The sequence below is a fragment of the Cibotium barometz genome, chromosome 4, assembly GCF_041138505.1.
Source record: "Cibotium barometz isolate CiBa-2024 chromosome 4, ASM4113850v1, whole genome shotgun sequence".
Lineage (NCBI taxonomy): Eukaryota > Viridiplantae > Streptophyta > Polypodiopsida > Cyatheales > Cibotiaceae > Cibotium > Cibotium barometz.
The window spans coordinates 43091155-43111071 of NC_141049.1; the positions used below are offsets into that span (position 1 = coordinate 43091155).

At 38.7% G+C, this 19917-nt stretch overlaps 1 protein-coding gene across 7 annotated transcripts; it reads right to left on the bottom strand.

The window, feature by feature from the left end:
- Positions 1-14312: 14312 nt before the first annotated feature.
- LOC147639286 (uncharacterized) lies at positions 14313-19322 on the bottom strand. 7 transcript variants are annotated; one of them, XM_086789560.1, is made up of 7 exons: positions 18755-19321; positions 18344-18475; positions 17836-17988; positions 16351-16686; positions 16213-16272; positions 15918-15994; positions 14313-15768 (listed from the first exon to the last, which is right to left on the bottom strand). In XM_086789560.1, coding segments are annotated over exons 1-7 (1968 nt in total). In that variant the 5' UTR covers positions 18756-19321; the 3' UTR covers positions 14313-14559. The 7 variants fall into 7 exon arrangements, with proteins under 7 accessions (XP_086645686.1, XP_086645676.1, XP_086645670.1 ...); XM_086789550.1 differs by having other exon boundaries at positions 16213-16263; positions 18344-19322; XM_086789544.1 differs by having other exon boundaries at positions 18344-19321.
- Between the last annotated feature and the right edge of the window lie 595 nt (positions 19323-19917).

Below are 19917 nucleotides of genomic sequence, written 5' to 3' on the forward strand. Positions count from 1 at the left end.
ATTACCTCCTCCTCTCCCACATTCAAAAACTCTACAATTTTAGGGAGGATTACTGTCTTGCTATAATAGTGTGAAGCATCGTCTGGTGTTCTAAATGTAGAGAATGAGCATAAGGATGAATTTCTCGCATTGGACACAGAAGTGAGAAAACTTCTTAGAAGCCCCAAAAGCAATGTCCTTGTGCTTTGAAAAAGCCAAGGAGAATGAAGCTTCTCTTCTGAGAGGAAGAATTTCAAGCCCTTCAGCAGGATATGGGCATTTCTGAGTTTGGCAAGGAACCTGTTCCCAAACTTGACCAAGAAAATGAAGAGGGCTCCATCAACCTTTGGGATGCATCCAAGTTGGAGGAGGATGAGAACCAGAAGGTAAATTATTGCTTAAGTATGTTGCCTGAATTAATTATTTCTTTGGTTTGTCTAGTTTAATTCTTATTGCTTTCATACTCGTTTGTTAATATCCACCAGTAGAAAGGAGCAAATGTGTTTACCATGTAGTGTGTAATGTTGGTTTCACCCCATGTATCAACCATGGACTTCGTAAAATTAAAAAGCTCATCTTGAAATTTTTGTCGCTCCTTTGTGGTTGTGCTGCTTTTGGTCAAAAGTTTCACCATCTTATTGAAGTCTGACCAAACCTTCTCACGTAGAATTACAAGGCTTGAATTGGTGCAGTCAAATGTTGTACATTTGCATAAATCCTTCCACAAGTTCCAAGTCTTGGTTGAGTCCTTGGCATTTTTTGGCTTCTCTAGAAAACGTCTTGGTTTATTTCCACTCATGGACACTTGTTGTGCGGTCTTTTTGTTAACAATAATCTGCACATTGCCACCATGGCACCCAATTGAGTTGAGTAGTTGCTCTACTTTATGAAGAGCTTCTTCTTGTCATTCTTTGCCTTGCATGGTAAATGCATAATCTATGTGACACTTGAGCAAACGGTCAAACACATGCATGAATGCATGCAGTGTATAGAAGTGGACATTCTTCAGTTCAAATGGAATTATAGGATTCCATTCTAGGTCTCTCAAATGCCTGTTTGGCACAGCTAGCATGTTGGTAGACAAGATACCTCCAACCCAGTTGTTGCCAGCATCATCATCCATGGGGTCGTGCTCAATATCTTGATTCTCAAGCATCCTCTTCTTTCCCAACTTTTGTTTGTTTTCCCTCACCGTTCTCATGCACCACGAACAAGGATTTGGGGTGTTGGCACCTTCTAGACACCCAAGCAAAGCACTTTATTGTCTTCAGGCCACCCCCCAAATGCCAATCTATTGTATAAGTTCCCTTTCCCTCTACCTCAAGTTTTTCTCCCTGAATCTGTGCTTTGATGACGATGGTAATCCAGGGTATCCTATCAAACATCCAAGCGAGAACTTCATGTATCTCTTTTGGTACTTCAAATGCCCCAAGCCACCATATCTCTTTCTCAGATTGGACACTATATGAGGGAAAGTCTAGCTTGCAAATCCTCTCCCTATCAGGAGTTTGGTTGATCTCAGTATTCCCCTCAAATGTGTCTTCACTGAGAAAAGACAATAAGTTTGAACTTTTTGCATATGTCATAGCCTCATTCATGAGTGTGATACTCATTCGCTCTATCCTCTTTCCTTTCACAATCTATTTCAACACAAAGCTAACTTTGTCACCTTGCATGACAAACAAAATTAAATAAGCTTTGATTTTTCATAGACTTTTTCAACTACTTTGCAAGAGATATAAAAGTTACTTACAATTATTAGGTAGTCCATAGAATAAGATCATAACTTTTTGAAGACGTAGATCAACAAATATATTGTTGAACTCGTTGTAAGGAACCACAATATTACCATTGTTGCCTCGCTTTTTCCCCCAAGCTCTAATGGTCAGCACATCATTGACACAGTAGTACTCTCCAATCTTACGTTGCACATCTTCATTGCATGTCCTCTTTGCTAATCTTAATCTTCTTGGGATAGGAAAAATATTTCGTGTGATGCCTTGTTTGCGAGGTGTATCTTGCAATAATTGATGGAGAGCCTTGCATCCTTTTGTGCTTATTCCCACTTCATTGCATGCATTCTGAACTTCCTCAATGCCTAAAATGTTAGTTATATCTTTCATTATCTCATTTGCACAAGTATCTGTCGTACCTTCTTGTAGCGTGGATCTCGAACTATGGAAAGAATGTCATGTTTTCTCACGCATCTACGTAACATATCTCCAATATTTTGAGGACCATTATCACCACACGCTTCTTTAAGAAAGGTCATGTAATGAACTAACAAAGATTACTTATTGTGGCAATATTATATAATGAATTAAAAGTTAATGAAAAAATCAAACAATAGATACACTCTAATAAGAATAACTTATAACCAAAAAGATGAATAGAAAACAAACCTTGCTGCATGAATTCTCCACTTGAGAGCACCACCACCACCAATTGCAAGTGTCTGAATGTTGTTCGTTGTCCTCTTTCGCTCTCTGGCTCCCATGGGTGTGCTCTTCATATGCGAGATTGTATCTTGTAACTTCAGGATGTGGTCCTCTTTCTCTTTGCCCTCTCTATGTAGCTGTAAAATATTATTTTATGCAATTTCAAGAGCTTGTTGCACACTACTCAAAGTGACTTGCAAGCTATGAATTTGTGAGTTTAGAAATTGAACCTTCCATGCTTACATATACTTAAGTGTTTACAATATCCAAGGAGCCCATTCTCACCCTCTCCAACAAAATGAATAAATGAGGGTAGGTCTGTGAAAGGTGGAGAGAAATTTGAAGAAGGATCATTAGGATATAAATACTCATCAACCCAAAGATCCACATTACAAATGACCCTGCTATCTTCTTTCTTGCTTCTCCTGTGAGTTTAAATGTTCTTTTCTCATAGGTGCATATTCATTCAAGATGCGAATATGCAAGTCTACCTTCCTCAATTGTGATGAATTTGAGGTGTTTGTTATTTCTGTAAGTGCCATAGTAGACACAATGGAAGATGGTAGCTTGGATCCCAAAGAGAAGCTTGAAAGAGAGACCTCCTGCAATGAGAGAAGGGCTTGGGAGGGAGAGAGAGAGAGAGAGAGAGAGAGAGAGAGAGAGAGAGAGAGAGAGAGAGAGAGAGAGAGAGAGAGAGGTATTGTATGATCAAACTGATCAAGGGCTATAGCTCAGCGGTGGGTAGAGCGCCTCGTTTACACGTGCGTCGATGATTTTCTTTTTAGAAGGGTTTATTGAGACTCAACCGATTCACGCAGGATCCTGCATAATGGATTTCTATCTTACCTCAATGAGAGATGCGAAAGAACAGTAGCATGACAGATAAATTGATCAGAAAAAGGTCAATTTTAAAAGAGTTGATATGGTGGATGGTGATCTATCCAATGCTGTAGATGGTGGGGACGGCGCGGGGACCCTAACAAGATCTCTTCCTCATCTTACGAACTTTCGGGTGTAAAGAGTATCGTATATTCTTTCCAAGCGACAGAGAATATTCGATATTACGAAGTGGATCTGTGCAGCGAACCTGTGTCAATGCCATTAACCTTCTAAAGATACTTCGAGATTGCTTCATCTTTATTATTTTATCTAAAAAATAAAGATAAAAGTCTAAAAAATTTAGACTGAATTAGTCGAGCACATGGAACCATCTTATTTGGTGGAACAAAGGTTGGTACATCAGCAATTGTTCGTTCATCCCAACTGAAATGGGAGAACAGTTGGTAAGAGAGCCCAATGCCGCGAAAGCGGCATGTTGGGTTCGTTAAGTAGTTGAATAATATTCTTTATATGTTCCGATCTGCACGACTGAGAATGTCTACGGTTTGAATCCGTTTAGCCCTAGCCGCCCATTCCTGGGTTTACAGTATACTCAAGTTACGTTGAATCCGAATCATTACATTCCTAGATTCAATTTGCCAAACTAATTTACTAATTGGAATAGAGAGAGAGAGAGAGAGAGAGAGAGAGAGAGAGAGAGAGAGAGAGAGAGAGAGAGAGAGAGAGAGAGAATCTTTTAGTTGTTGAGTCGGACAGAGAGGAGATGTGATAGTAATCAATGAAGAAAACGGTTTTTAGGTGGGTTTGCTATAAAATATAAATTTTAAATTGCTAGCCTATCCGAAAATTTAAATTTAAATTAAACTTTTTATTTTTTATGCATTTAAAAGTGAAAAAATAAAAAAACATAAATTTTCCTTGTCTTTTAACGACTGTTGATTTAGAATTTGTGGGAACTTCAGAAATGCAATGAAAGTGCATTAAATGTGATTGAATTTTGAGACAATTATTTTGAATTGTAATAAAAAATATTTTTGGGGCTCCTATATAATGGACGAGATTGATAATGTTTCGAGAGTTTTAGTGGCTAGAAAGAGAATCCTAGAGAGGGAAAACCAAAGAGATCCCCTACTTTTAGGGCCAAAAGTAGGTGTCATTATGAGGTTTATCCTTAAGCCTCAATAAAATTAGTCTTAATTCCTTAAAATTAGGGATCCTTACAGGGCCCTTTTTATGCTCAAATGCCTCCTAATGATTTAAGCATAAAAAAAAATTTGTTGTTTTTTTTAATGATATCTTAGGTTTCAGTAAGAATCGTCAAGATCACGAATAACATTAGGAACAAGTGTTCTCACTTCTTCAACAGAATCAGATCTATGTCAATCCTAATAAGAGAAGTTTCTTTCAAGAAGAAATTAAAAACTTAGGACATATAGTATCTATTAATGGTATCGTGTGGACCCTAAAAATATTAAAAGCATTGTTGCTTGGCCTAAACTGTGTGATATTCACAAACTTCGATCTTTTTGAAGTTCATTAGAAACGTTGTATATATTGCACATCCATTAACTGAACTTCTTAAAAAAGCTAGATACTTTTATTAGACTAGTAAACAAGACCATTCATTTTCTGAGCTCAACAAGGCTCTAACTCATGTAGTCCTTAGACTACCATATTTTCAAGGACCATTTTTTTGTAGTAGTTACTAATGCAAGTGGGCAAGGTTTTGAATAAAATTAGTTTTAATTCCTTAAAATTAGGGATCCTTACAGCTTACAGGGCCCTTTTTATGTTCAAATGCCTCCTAATGATTTAAGCATCAAAAAATATTTGTTGTTTTTTTTAATGATATCTTAGGTTTCAGTAAGAATCGCCAAGATCACGAATAACATTAGGAACAAGTGTTCTCACTTCTTCAACAGAATCAGATCTATGTCAATCCTAATAAGAGAAGTTTCTTTCAAGAAGAAATTAAAAACTTAGGACATATAGTATCTAATAATGGTATCGTGTGGACCCTAAAAATATTAAAAGCATTGTTGCTTGGCCCAAACTGTGTGATATTCACGAACTTTGATCTTTTTGAAGTTCGTTAGAAACGTTGTATATATTGCACATCCATTAACTGAACTTCTTAAAAAAGCTAGATACTTTGATTAGACCAGTAAACAAGACCATTCATTTTCTGAGCTCAACAAGGCTCTAACTCATGTAGTCCTTAGACTGCCATATTTTCAAGGACCATTTTTTTGTAGTAGTTACTAATGCAAGTGGGCAAGGTATTGGTGTTGTTCTCATGCAAGATGGTCACCCCCATTGCCTATAGGAGTCATAAGATTAAAGTAGAAGAGAAAAATTATACTACATATGGTAAGGAATTAGTTGTTGGTGTACATGCTCTGAGACTTTGGAAACATTACTTAATGGGATCTGAATTTCGAATTAAAAATGAACACCCAGAACAGAGCATTCGACATTTGTTAACCCAAACCTTGATTTTTGACCGACATATCAAATAGATTCATTTATCCAAGACTTTCCAACCCATGATCCAATATCTACCAGGAAAGGAAAACACTGTGACAGATGCTTTAAATAGATGTCCCAATGTCCACAACATCTCTATGATTGAAAGTGAATCTTTTATCCTATGAGAGAGTCTTATGAGCAAGACCCTAACTTCTTTAAAGTTTGGATCAAGCTTAGAGATAATCATTGACATCCTATTGGTGATTACTCATGTCATGATGGTTATCTCTTCTTTTAGACGAGATCGTGTGTCACCGAACCCTTTAGACACTTTGTTTTGGATGAAATGCATCAATCGCCATACATGGGTCACGAGGAGTTTCTGCTACCTTGCAATTAGTGTCTAGAGAATTCTTTTGGGCTTATCTTAAATAAGATGTAGAAAAGTTTGTGGCTGAATGTTATGTTTTTTGTTAAAAAATAAAAAGCTATAAAGGTAAGACCCAAGGAGTTCTCTAACCTCTGTCAATCCCTAATGACCCCCAAGGAGTTCTCTAACCTTTGTCAATCCCTAATGACACTTGGGAATAAATATCTATGGATTTCATTATGGGTTTGCCTACTACATCCAATCATAATGATATGATTTGGACTATAGTGGACTGTTTGAGTAAGCAAGCCTATTTCTAACCTTGTAAGAAGGCTTTGACTTCTTAGCAAGTCACGAACATGTATATCAACCCAATCTTTATGTATCATAGTTTGCTGCCGAAAGTCATTGTTTCAAACAAAGACTCTAGATTCTACGGTAATTTTTGGATTTCTCTTTTCTCCAACTTAGACACTAAGTTAGACTTTCCACATCTTTCCATCAGAAAAAATGGATAGACTTAAAGTTACTAATAGCGCTATATTGGATCTATTTAAAGCATATATTACCCACAGCAACCTAGTTAATGGGATAAGTACATTCATCTTCTCTAGTTTGCTTACAACAATGCCCCTCATTCGGCTACTAGTGGTGCGCTTTTTGAGATTGTGTATGGCAAAGCTTTACCTATTCCAGCTTGAGACTTTCCCATAAATCATAGCTTTTGATCAATTTACTACATACTTTACTCACATTTTGAGTGAGGTACTCTATTGCAAAAACTCAAGAACAATATGTTAAGAAAGCAAACAGAAAATTTAAATCTATATCTTTTAGAAAAGGTGATTCACAAAAGTAATGTTGTTTCTTACACAGATTAGACTCAGATTAGAATTACCTTATGATTAACAAATTCATGTTAATATGTTTAAACCTTTCAGGGGATCACTTCCCAATCATCTTGTGTATGAGAACCCACCTCTTTTTGAGAGTGAGGAAGAAGTTTTGATTCCAGATGTTATCATTGACCAGTAGATTACATGGACCCATAATTGCAGTCAATGTCAAAATAGCATCCTCGTGAGAAGATGCGAGATGGGTGCCGAGAAATACCTTCCATGTTGAGATCCTCCGTTGAGGGCAATTGTAAACTCAAGAGAGAGGGAATGTTATGAGAATGTATTTTAAGATATTATTCTACCCTCTCAGATAATTCGAGGACGGGTGGATTGTTGTTTTGTGTCATGCCAAATTATGTTAATATCATGTGGGTGATGCCATTACAAATATTAATATATTTGGTGTACATTAATGTATGCTTGTGGTTTCCTATGTTTTTTTTGCAGAGTAGTTGATTTGTATGGGAGGGTGATTCTTGGATTACCTCATGAACATGTGTGCGACGATGGTTTATATGCCTATGGAATATGTGTTTATTTCATTGAAATATTTGTTGGATATTTTATAGGTGAGGAGGACTTTCAAGATTGAGGTGGATGTGCACGAGTTATATTTTGGAAGGAAATCATAATTTTGAACAAGCTTTGTATATATATGTGCTAGCTTGTGGACATCATTTTATTTTTTTCCATAAGCCTAGGCTCAAAGCATAGACTTGGACACAATATTTACTTTTTAATATTTTGTAAAGCTTGAAAGCTTTCCCCTAGCCCCAAGTAATTTAATAAAGATACACCTCTCTATTTTGGTAAAGAGAGAGTGACGTGCGAAGAAAAGCACACTTTTTGTATTTTTAGCGGCTATGGCCTATGACAATTCGTATATACTCATGGGTGGGGATAGGCCACACACATGAGGAGGGAAGATTGCACCCATTTATTTTGTCATGCAGAAGCTAAGTATTTTGATGTGTTATTTAATGTGCTATTGCTTAATTTATGTTGAGTTTTATGCAATTACTTTAGGTTGAATGGTTGATTAATTTATTTGCGTGAGGAATTGATCCTACAAATACCTAGATGGATATCTTTGTGCCAGAAGGTGAGCTCCTATGGAGGGAAGTGTGATACATCCTTTGCATGGTCATGGTGGGTAGTTGCTCTATGGGCCAAAGGAGTGCCACACTAACAAGAAGTTGGCTATGGAGAGAGCTAGATAATCACTCATATGTGTATGGATAAATGTTGAGAGTACATGGTGCCTTAGAGAGAGAGAGAGAGAGAGAGAGAGAGAGAGAGAGAGAGAGAGAGAGAGAGAGAGAGAGAGAGATTGCGCAACACAATGATGAATGAATTATGATCATACGTCCACCATGTACATTGCTTTTATAGGCATCGAAAGCCTTATCTTTTGACCTAGGCCTTAATAAGGGTTATTCACATCCTAAGGGGGTGTTCACACCAATGGACATACTACTAGACTCTGAAATACCCAACAAAAATCCCTCTTTTGGAGTGATGGAGGTAATGTCTGGATAGCCTTCAATAGCCTTTGTACTCCCACACTAGAAAAGAAACAAGACATAGTCCCTACTTCAAACTCAGGCAGAGGCAAGTAAGCATGGCTTAGAGGCCAGTGAGCATGGATCAATAGGGTCAAAAGCTCAACAAGCATGGCTCAGTGGCTTAACAAGCATGGTCTTTGTGAAAGACTCAGAGGTCAGAGACATGGCCCCTTTCAATAGCCTTTGTACTCCATCATCAGCAAAGAAACAAGACATGGTCCTCGCTTCAAATTCAGAGGCTAGTAAGCATGGCTTAGAAGCTAGTGAGCATGGATCAAAAGGGTCAAAATCTCAACAAGCATGGCTTAGAGGCTTAACAAGCATGATCTTTGCGAAAGACTCAAAGGTCAGGTCCTACCTCAAGAGACAAAGATAGCCTACATCAGCATTCTAAAGCAACTTCTCTCACTCTAAAGAGGGTAAAGAGGGAATCATGGAGCATTACAAAAAGAAATCGACTCAAATAAAAAAGGATTAGAAGTTGAGGAAGAGTAGTCTCTCGCGCTACTGATGATTGCGACATTGTTTCTAAGCCAATGTGACTTGGAGCTCATGCATATTTTTTAAGGAAGGTACTATCAATGAAGCCCATAATCATGAAGAAGATCCCAAAGTTGCAACAATGGGTGTTGTAGTGCCTTGGATCACATACGTAGTGTCGAAGGTCCCACAAGTCATGCATGTGAAGGTGTTTGATGAAGTCCATGTGAATTGATTCATGAATGAAGCATAAGATGTAGCCCATGTGGTCATCGCAGCAATATTGGTTGAAGCACATGTTTGTGCATCTTGTGCTTCCTTTTTGAAGGAAGCAAAATGCTAAAAGAGCTTTTGATCCATTTTCCAGAGAATCTCCATAGATGACAATGATGCAGATGGTTGTGTTTTGTTAATCGGCCTTTGTAGATGGAGATGCTTGTGTTTTGCTAATTTTCAACTCTTCCACTTGCTTGCAGTAATAGACTTTGCTTATTACTTGTGTCAGTTGCTCTAGGTTGTAGCCAAGTGTAGGCATGGTGGGCTGTAGTAGATGAAGCTAAAAACATAGCTCACATAGCAAAGAAAAAATGCAACTTATGTATGATCTTAGGGTGGCTTATGTGTGGAGGCAACAAACTGTTGATGGAAAATAGAACATGAAGCTTATGTAGCAAAAAACGCAGCTATGTATGGTGGGTAGAGACGATAGTAGTTGTGGATAGGTGTGGGACATGTGAAAACGTAGCTCTGTGTGGTGCTACATGGTGGGCAGAAGAGGCCTCAAAAACACACATTAGGGCTATTGGTGTTGTAGAGTAGGGGCATAATAAACATAGAAACCCTTAAAATTTTCAAAAACCCTAAAAGTGTAGAAACCCTTAAAAAGTAGATGAGCATGATGGCGTGGAGAAAAGGATTAGCCAAACATGAACGTGGTGGGATAGAAAACACTGGTGAGAGAGGTGGATAGGGTGGCTATGATACCAAGTTGAGATTAAATATTGTGCGAGAGAGAGAGAGAGAGAGAGAGAGAGAGAGAGAGGGCTAGGTTCCTTGTGTGTGCAGGTAGAACCAGTACGTAAAAACCTTGAGGATGGGGCACTTTAACACATTGAAGACCTACATACAAATTACCTTCAACTAATGGGTATACAAGCTTGGATACAAAATACCTTCAATCAATGGGATACTATTGTGGGCTTTATGGTGCAGTTACCTGACAAGAAGGTCTAGGTGCCAATGTGATCTCATAGCATCAATATTTTTGTAATATGCCCTTTTCCTTTTTCTCTCTCACACACACACGCACGACACATACATACACATACATGCACATGCACATGCACACACACACATGTGTCATATGTTCCTATTGTAGTCGTCGAGATCAAGGACACAAAGTAAGAAGAACAAACTAGAGTTGTGGTGTTCACCTTTCTACAAATATCAATGTGGACAAGCTGACGATAAGACTAAGCTCTTTAGCTGGCCTTGCTGAAATGATGCTTATCATCATGCAAACTTCATATGCATCTCCCATCTCTAAAAAGTGGTAGGTGTTCCACAATCCTGCTCGTTTGCATCTCCTTCAAGGTAGAAAAGCTCAGGTGCTTAAATCTTTCATGCCACAGCTTATTTATATGCACATATACTCATCAATAAGAAAAAAGCTAAAATCCTCACTATTACACCTAGTGCCTCTTGCAATAACGTTCTCATTGACATCCAAGATGATTGCACCTTTCCGATCAAAGTGAACACGCAAGTCTCAATTCATGATGGCTATTACAACACACAAGGTTGACTCACTATCTACTACATAGAAAACATTTGGAAGCTTTTTAATAACACTATCATTTCACACAAAAGAAAATCAACATATGCCTTTACCAAACCATTTGGTGTTATGTCCCACGGCTAGCAAATGTCATTTCTCCTATTAGATGTAGGGTCCTCTTGATTTGCATTTTCGATGATCCAAGATCACGTGTCTAGATATGTCGATTACTTTTGCAAGAATCTTTTTAATTGCCACAAACAAAGTTAATTTTACCTATTCATGATTGATAGACTCCTCTTTGGTCTTGAAAGAACAATTTTTCCTATTAGTATGTTTCTTTCTACAATCATTTAGGACATGATCTGGAGCTTGAGGACATAGTATCTTAGGAAGATCTCCCTTAAACATTAATGCAAATCGTTCAAGACATGATCTACAATAATGTAGGACATTATCTACAACTATTTGGTAGTGTTCCAAACTTATTCAAGCTGACTCAAACCATTTGGCCACAATCAACCATGTCCATATTGGGACCTATTGGGCATCTAGGCTAATTAAAAAAAAGCAACTTCTTATAAAGGCGGTCTTGCAACATAGAGCTAGCTGATATCCATGCAATTAAAATAACAAGGGAAGAGTATTGACTTCCATCATTTGCCCCTAACAAGGGAGGAGGATTGACTTCCATCATTTGGTTCTTTGTTATGAACCTCCCTAACTCGTGAGGGCTCAACCTATTCAATTAGCCCCACGCAAATATATTATATATATGTACATATTTTTTACACTATAATCTAGACTAAAATACCAAAATTTGGTTGTAACGTATGCCCCTTGGGGGCTTGGCCAAAAACAAAAAACCCAGAACAGACTTTTTATTTTTTTTATAAAGTATATAAAAATGGGGAGATATGTACGATGTAGGTGAAGGAAAACAACGTGGAGGCCAACTACAATTCTGTATACGACACGTGGGGGACGCGTACCCCAAACTGGAAACTCAGGGTGCGTCGGTTTTACAGCTGTTGTGCACCAATATAGAAAATATCAACTCTGGAGCCGCGAGTGGTCATCTGCCACCACCCCACCGCAGTTGACCAGGGGACCCACTACAAGTTTTTCGTGCTGAAAAAAATGGTGCCCATTTTATCCATTTTCCCCGATCAACTTTATATATTATCATATATGATATCACATATATATATATAAATATATTATCCATTTTGGGTTCTTGGCACTTGCAATACAAATATATATATATATATATATATTCTCTTTTTTCCCAATTTTTTCCCCTCCACTTCCTTTTCACTTATTAATACAATTAATTTTAATTTTATACACTTCACATATATATATATATATATATATATATATATATATGTGCCCAAAATATTTTCTTGGGTATCATTTATTATGTTCGCCAAAGACGTGGAATGGTGGTAACTCGCTTTGTTTTTTTTTTATTTTAAAAATCTAATTTATTATTATGACGTGCTTTGGGTAAATTTCTATGCACATGCAACTGACAAAAATGTTTGCCACGTCCATAAGACATGCTATTTCTTACTGTTACTGTGTCTTCTAACTGTTCCGGCTTATTAATTTGAAGTGTGGTAAATAATTTATTTTTTCTGGATATGTAGTAAATTATGGTGCTGAGCCTACATCATACACATGCAAGCATCAAAACGACACATGTTATTTCTTACTGTAACCGTACCATGATGCACGTGGCAAAACTTTATGTCCGTTGCATGTTAGAACGTGCAACGGACACTTGTCTATAGATACTAAAAAACTTCGACAATTGCATGTGCACGATGTTTCTTCTTTTGTCCGTCATTCTTCTGGAAGTATAGATTACTTTATCTGGTATGCTGTACGAATCATTCAGCCCATATTGTCTTGTGGGTTTCTTATTCGAGACATAGCATTGCTTATTTAAGACCTTTGAAATATAATAATTTTCTCGTTTTACTGAAATCTGCCTTGCTTTTGTTCTGTAACCGAGATGCCTCCCAGAAGAAAGCCCTTCGATAACATTACTAATAAGCTATCGTGGATGGTGAAGAGTTTGTCCCGCTATCGCCTTCAGTTTGTAAATATGTTGGGCTTACAAAGGAGTGGGGTTGTTTTCTCTAGTCATTTTTATCTTTGCTTTTTAACAGTCTGGTCTTGATTTGGAGTTCGTTTGTAACTTACTATGCTTTTCACAACGAAGATTAACTCTGATGCTGTCCTCTTGAATAGGATCAACAGTTTTCAAACTATCTGTTTCTTTGAAGTCTCTTGTATTTTGGCTTGTCGATATAATATAATATGCAGTTCTTCGTTTTGCATTTTTGGTCTCATTGGTTTTACAACTTCCTTATTTCCATGAATTTTATGTAAATTTGTTATTTGCTTCAATATTAATTTGAAACCTTTTTTTATCGAAGTCACGATACATTAATATATTAATTTTATACAACCGCACTGGTTTTTCTCTTTGGTTCAATTAAAAATATGCAAATTTGCTTTAAAATGAAAGCCTATCTGTCTCTTTGATGAAGGGGCGGGACTTAGATATCCTTGGCAGCCTAAGGTCACACACAAAATAATTAATGCCCACAAAAGTGGGCATTAATTATTTAATGCACCCACTATAAAAAAGCGTGAATATGCACCCACGATAAAAAAACTTTCTCGTGATTTTAGGTCCTTAACACAACAAAGTCACAGACCATATGGGTGGGGTACCGGCCGCCTGTAATTGCATGGGCCTATTATCATATATATGATATATTATCATATACGATATCACATATATATAAATATATTATCCATTTTGGGTTCTTGCCACTGTTCACAGAGAATGTTTTTCTTCTCCGATCTTAAAACTTGCAATTTTAAAATTTAACAATTTTTCTTCAATATTTATAGACTTTTCCACTATAATATAACTAAAATGCTTAAAAAATTGTCGATCATTAAAATTACAAAAATAAAATTTACAAGTGAGATCATGAATTTTGCAAGTGAGTTGTAAGGGTTTGCAAGTTTTCTATGACAACTGGTTCTTGCAATACAAATATATATATATATATATATATATTCTCTCTTTTTTCCCATTTTTTTCCCTCCACTTCCTTTTCACTTATTAATACAATTAATTTTAATTTTATACACCTCTTATATATATATATATATATATATATATATTCACTTATTAATACAATTAATTTTAATTTGTACACTTCTCAATGATTATAAAAACAGATACTTTTCTTGAAAAACAAACTAAAATTTTGAAATGAATTATTAAAAAAAACAAATTATGTACGTCAAACGCTGGCAGCTACTCTTCAAAACTTCCTCATGATTTTAGGTCCTTAACACAACAAAGTCGCAGACCGTATGGGCGGGGTACCGTGTAATTGCATGGGCCCTGGAGCCCCCTGTTGTCCGACTAAGAGACCCAGAAAACTGTCAAATGGACACAGAGAGGAGACCTTTAAGTAATATTATTAATTAATACATACAGCTAAAGCTTGATTCCCAGGGCCAAATTTCCATGCATTGGGAAATTTGCAACCAGTTGTGAGCTCAGTAGTTCAAACTCCTATGTGTTCACAACTTCACTTCATAACCACAAAAGAGCTTGATAACTTTGTCTTCTTGCAATTAATCATCCCAAGCTCTGCAATCAGTTGAAAATTCTGTGGTGCACCCTCCATTTTTCTTTTCCTTGTGATCAGCTTTGATAGGCAAACCCTTCATCCAGCTGAAGATAATCCGAAATGTCCAGCTCTGAATTCTGCATCAGAGTGGTTGGCCCCATGATGCTGCCCAGATTGGCCAGGGCATCGATGCTGCTCTCGGAAAATGCCTCTCCACTCATGTCAGTAGCTGTGGACCCCGTCGAGAGGTCATTGTTTTTACCCACATTCGTAGAGCTCACCGCATCATCTGCAAGGTCAATTACTGATGGAGTATATGCTGGGGTATACACACCGCCTCCTCTCTTCTCTTCTCGATTTGTTTGCAGCAGATAAGGCTGACCACCACCTGCATTAGTCCTAATAACCTCATTGACTACTCCAACATTAGTGCTAATCACCTCATTGAATCCAGCATCAGTGCCAATCACCTCACTGGTTCTCATCACCTCGTTGAATCCGGCATTGTTGCCCACTGCCTTGTTGAACCCAGCATTGGTGTTAATAACCTCATTATGCCCAGCAAAGCTACCCATCACCTTGTTGAATCCAGCATTAGGGCTAGTCTTCTCACAAACTCCAGCGTTGGGGCTAATCATATCACTAAATCCAGTATTAGTGCCAACCAGACTATGCTTCTCTTCACCATCTGTAACGTCACTAACATCATGGGCACCGATATTCCACTGGGCAATGTGGCCCTGTCTAACTCCACCTTGCCCTTTCCTTGACGGATAGTTTCTCTTATTGTTGATTCCTGACACAATTGTCTCATCATCCTCCAGCTTCACAGTTCTGAAGCTGCAAACTGCCAGGTCATCCAAAGCATCCATGGACTGCTCTGCCAAGGAATCAATGCGGACTGATTGCAAGAAGCAGCTCATGTCAAGAGAGCTCATTCTCTGCAAGCCTCCTGTGGGGACATCTGCCGAGGACCGTGTGTCTGACAGCCCAAGACCACCCAACACTTGGGCTCTGTTGGCAGCTTGCTTCTGCTGATGGAGTTTAAATTGAGCCAATGATTCCATAGTACCCACATCAATCTTCCTGCCTTTTGCAGGCCCTGATCCTACTCCTGCACCCAGATTAAGTCCCTTCACACCTGCATTAGGTACTGGGCCTTTCCCTCCCGACTGTATCATCATGGTGCCCCCTGCAGTTCCATCACCCGACGCCTGGAACGAAGCAATTGGGCATGGCTCCGGCACCACCCCACTCAGCCTCTTCAAGTACAGCCTGTATTTCTGCAGACAAAGCAGTTGTCATTGCTCATCCCATGAAGAGAATTGCACATCCTTAAGCTAGACCTTAAATGGATTGCATGCCATGAAATCAGAACTGTGCTAGCAAGACAGATATGTCAAATTAGGCACACTTAGGAAATGCACCAAACCTGTAAATGACTGGCGACATTCTCTCGTGTTAAGCCCTGAACGTTCATAACATCCAGTATCCTCTTGGGCACAGCTTCTGCAAGCCACAACTGAGTGTAAGCTTCAATATTTGTGATACATGGCTTAGATGTTGTGTCCTGCGCCAAATCAGCATTACAAGCAGAGACGGGTGCTCATGAACCCCTCAATGTAAGTCACAGGAAGCCACTCCCAAAAATCATTCCAACCCAGATAATCACAAACAGATAGGCACATGGAAGGGGTTCATATCAACTAGAAAAGCAATATTCTCACTTTCAAACGAGGTAAAGCGATGGCTGTTAACGGGGCTGCCCCAATTCTTCTCTGAAATGTCTGGAAGTAAACGTCAACAACCATCAAAAAGCAAAAGGAAAGAGAGACAAGAGGAAAGATCAAGGAAAAGTGCCTTACTATCCACGCCAAGCTGGTTCACGGCATTGACAAATTGTTGGTGCAGCTGGACGGACCAGTTCACTCTCGCCTTCTTGAGGCTACTAATGTCGTCCACGTTACAATCCTCCATTTCAAGGAACTCCTTCCTTTTCTTCGAGCAAGACTCCGCTCCTCTTGCGCTCTCTTCCCACTCTCCCTGAATGTTGCCCCTCTGAACCTCTTTCCCCTTCCTACGAATTACATGCTGCCAAATGTTCCTCAGCTCCTCCATTCGCACTGGCTTGATGAGGTAATCGCAAGCACCATGTGTTATCCCTTGCAATACCACACTGGTCTCCCCGTTGGCAGACATCACTGCACATTTTGGACCAGTGGCTAAAGCCTACACTAAGTATACATAAAACTACATCAATGAATCTATAAAATGCATCACCTTAGCCCCTTCTAATGGAACTTGCTATGCAACTTCTAACACACTTTGATATTGTTCTTATGAATAATACACTATCTTACTCTTCGAATGGAGCTTGCTATGCTAGTCCTAAACATCTCAGTATGGTTTTAAACCATCACATTCGACACACACCCCCACACACGTGTGCGCGTGCATACACAGGTACATACATAAATGCAACTCCTAAACAGGTTTTGAAAATGTATGTATGTATGTATGAGTGCCTATGTGTGTGCGTGTGCATATATATTTACATGTATGTGTATGTGTGTCATACATACATATATACATATATACACATTCATACATACATTTTTGTATATATATGTATGTATGTATGTACATGTACATGTATATACATATATATATATGTGTGTGTATGTGTATATACATGTGTGTGTACATATATATATATATATATATATGTATATACATATATGTGTGTGTGCATACCTACATGTACATTTGTATGTAAATATATGTGTGTGGTGACTCCTCTATGGGATAATGTGTAGTAGATGGGTGTAACTGATTTTTGATGTTTTGATGAGGACAGTGTAACCACTTACATGTGTGTGTGTGTGTGTGTGTTTGTGTATATATATATAATATACACGTATGTATATATAATATTATATATACATATGTGTGTGTGTGTGTGTGTGTGTGCATGTATGTATACACGTGCGTGCATGTGTGTATGTGTGTGTGTGTGTGTGTGTGTGCGCGCGCGCGCACGCGCATACAAACATATATAAACAAGTGTACACACACATATGTGTGCTCCTCCCAAACGCATCTGTGTCTACACAAACATATGTATACACACATGTATATGCATATACATGTGTGTGTATATGTACCTATAGAGGAATGTGTGTATGCATGCATCTATCTATACACACAAATACACATGTATGAGTGCGACTACATGCTTGTTAGTGGAGCTTGTGTAGGACTTGGACAAGTTCATATTTGTAACAAATTGTTGCAACATGTAATACAAATAATGTAAAAAATCAACATTGTAGAATATTAAGGATGCTTACTGATTACTGGCAAATCTAACTCCAGTCCAATGACCTCCAATAGCTTGAAACCGTCTTCATCAGGCATGTAGACATCACTCATCACAAGATCAAAATCATCCTTGTTTTCCCTTAGCAGTTGTAAGGCGAGATTGACCCGGTTGCACGTTGTTACTGTCCATATAAAGACACACAAGTGCAATGACAAGTCAAACACTCACTCATTGTATTAACACTAAACATGGTATGAAACGGCACATTTGACCTAATAAGAACCTATTCATAACGCCCCAGAGCATGATTAACCTAAGAAAGATTAACCATGGTGTTAAAACAGATTAAAACACTTCAAAAGAGTCCAAAAAGGCAGTAAAGTCATGCATGATTTAAACAAAGACTAACTAACCACACCCAGGGCTTTGTTAACCATGTCCAATGGGAATGTCTTGCTTCAAGGGCAGCAAAAGTAAGCTGATCATTGAAGAAGAATTAATCTGATTAATTATGAAACGTATGAAATCAGGGTTACCTTTATAATTGCACTGCCTTAGCATTCTGTCAAGCACCATGAGGCAAAGGGGATCGTCGTCCACAACCAGCACGTGCAAACCAGCAGGTGAGAAGCTGCCCATGAAATACTTTCTAGATCCTGGAGATGACACTGCAGGAGAGAGCTTCATTTTTCCTAGATGGAAGGCCACACGTGCTAAATCTCGCCACCGAGAGGGTGCAGACTCAGGGATACATCAAGCCACACGTTCGCACCAATTAAGGGTCGATCCTAATTAAGGTCCAGCTTACATTTATACCATGTTCTAACAGCCTACTACACAGTTAAGTGGTTCAATGAGGGTCCTAATGTGGGCAACTCCCCTGTGCTGTAAAGGTTTCCACAGAAGAGCAGAAAAAACCAAATTATGTAGTGTGTTGAGGGACTTACTATGGGTGATTTCTGCTAACTTTCAGTGTTGACAGGCTTCAATGGAAGACTAATTTGGCACAATACAGAAATCCCATTGCCCAACCGCATAGCTGACGTGATAGTACACTAGCCATTACCCAATTGAGGCCCTTCATAGCGTACATGGGCTAAAAAAACCTCAAAAATCCAAGAACCCAGAAGGCCGAAAACCTCAATAAGGACCCAAAAGGCTTGAACAAGGCAAGAAAACCCAGGGCAACAAGCAGGGGCTACCAAGGCCTACCTGTAGATAGAACTTAAAGAAGAAGATGAAGGGTTTTGTGGGAGCCTATACACAGTGATAAACTAGTGGATGAACTTGCTTTTGATTGAAGAAAGAACAGGGAGAATAATAATGGGGTTTGGTGAGGGGTTTAATGTGAGGTCAAAAATGCTTGATGTTTGGAAGACAAAGCTTTGTACTAGAACAGTCTATTATATGAAGAGCACACAGACCGAACTGTGTTTTTCTAACTGTATGATGATGGGGAATATCCCTATGCACAAGGTGGAACTCCCACTTTCTTTGTTCAAGGTTAAGAGTGTAGACGGTCCATTCCTCCATATGGCCCATGCCCATGCCCATGGCCCTCTGCCCCTTTAACCCACTACTCTCTTTTGCCATCATGTGATTCATGTGTATATTGGGAAAATGTATTTGAGGGCTCATTCGAAACGGGCCCAATGTGCTATTTGCAAACCTTATAATTATAAGGTTTTGGATTGCATGTGCAGCAGCCCGGATGCCTCTTACGTGAACACTCTCCTCCTCCACGTCCTCTAGTCGCCTGCTACCCTCCCTCCTCTTCCACTTCCTGTGCGAACACTCTCCTCCTCCTCCTCCTCCTCCTCCTCCTCTAATCACCTGCTACCCTCCCTCCTCTTCCACTTCCTCTTCCTCTATCAATGTGCACAACCCCCTCTCTCCCACTCCAATCGTGGTTTCATGAAATCCCTCCAATTGGCAGCAAATGAAACAACCTTCCTAAACCGTTGTTTTGAGAGAGAGAGAGAGAGAGAGAGAGAGAGAGAGAGAGAGACAGTTGATGGAAGCCTGCAAGCCCTCCAAACAAGAATTGAACTGTGATTTTGTCGATTGGGAGGTGCTCAGTGCAGGATGTGATATAAAATGCATTAGTTGT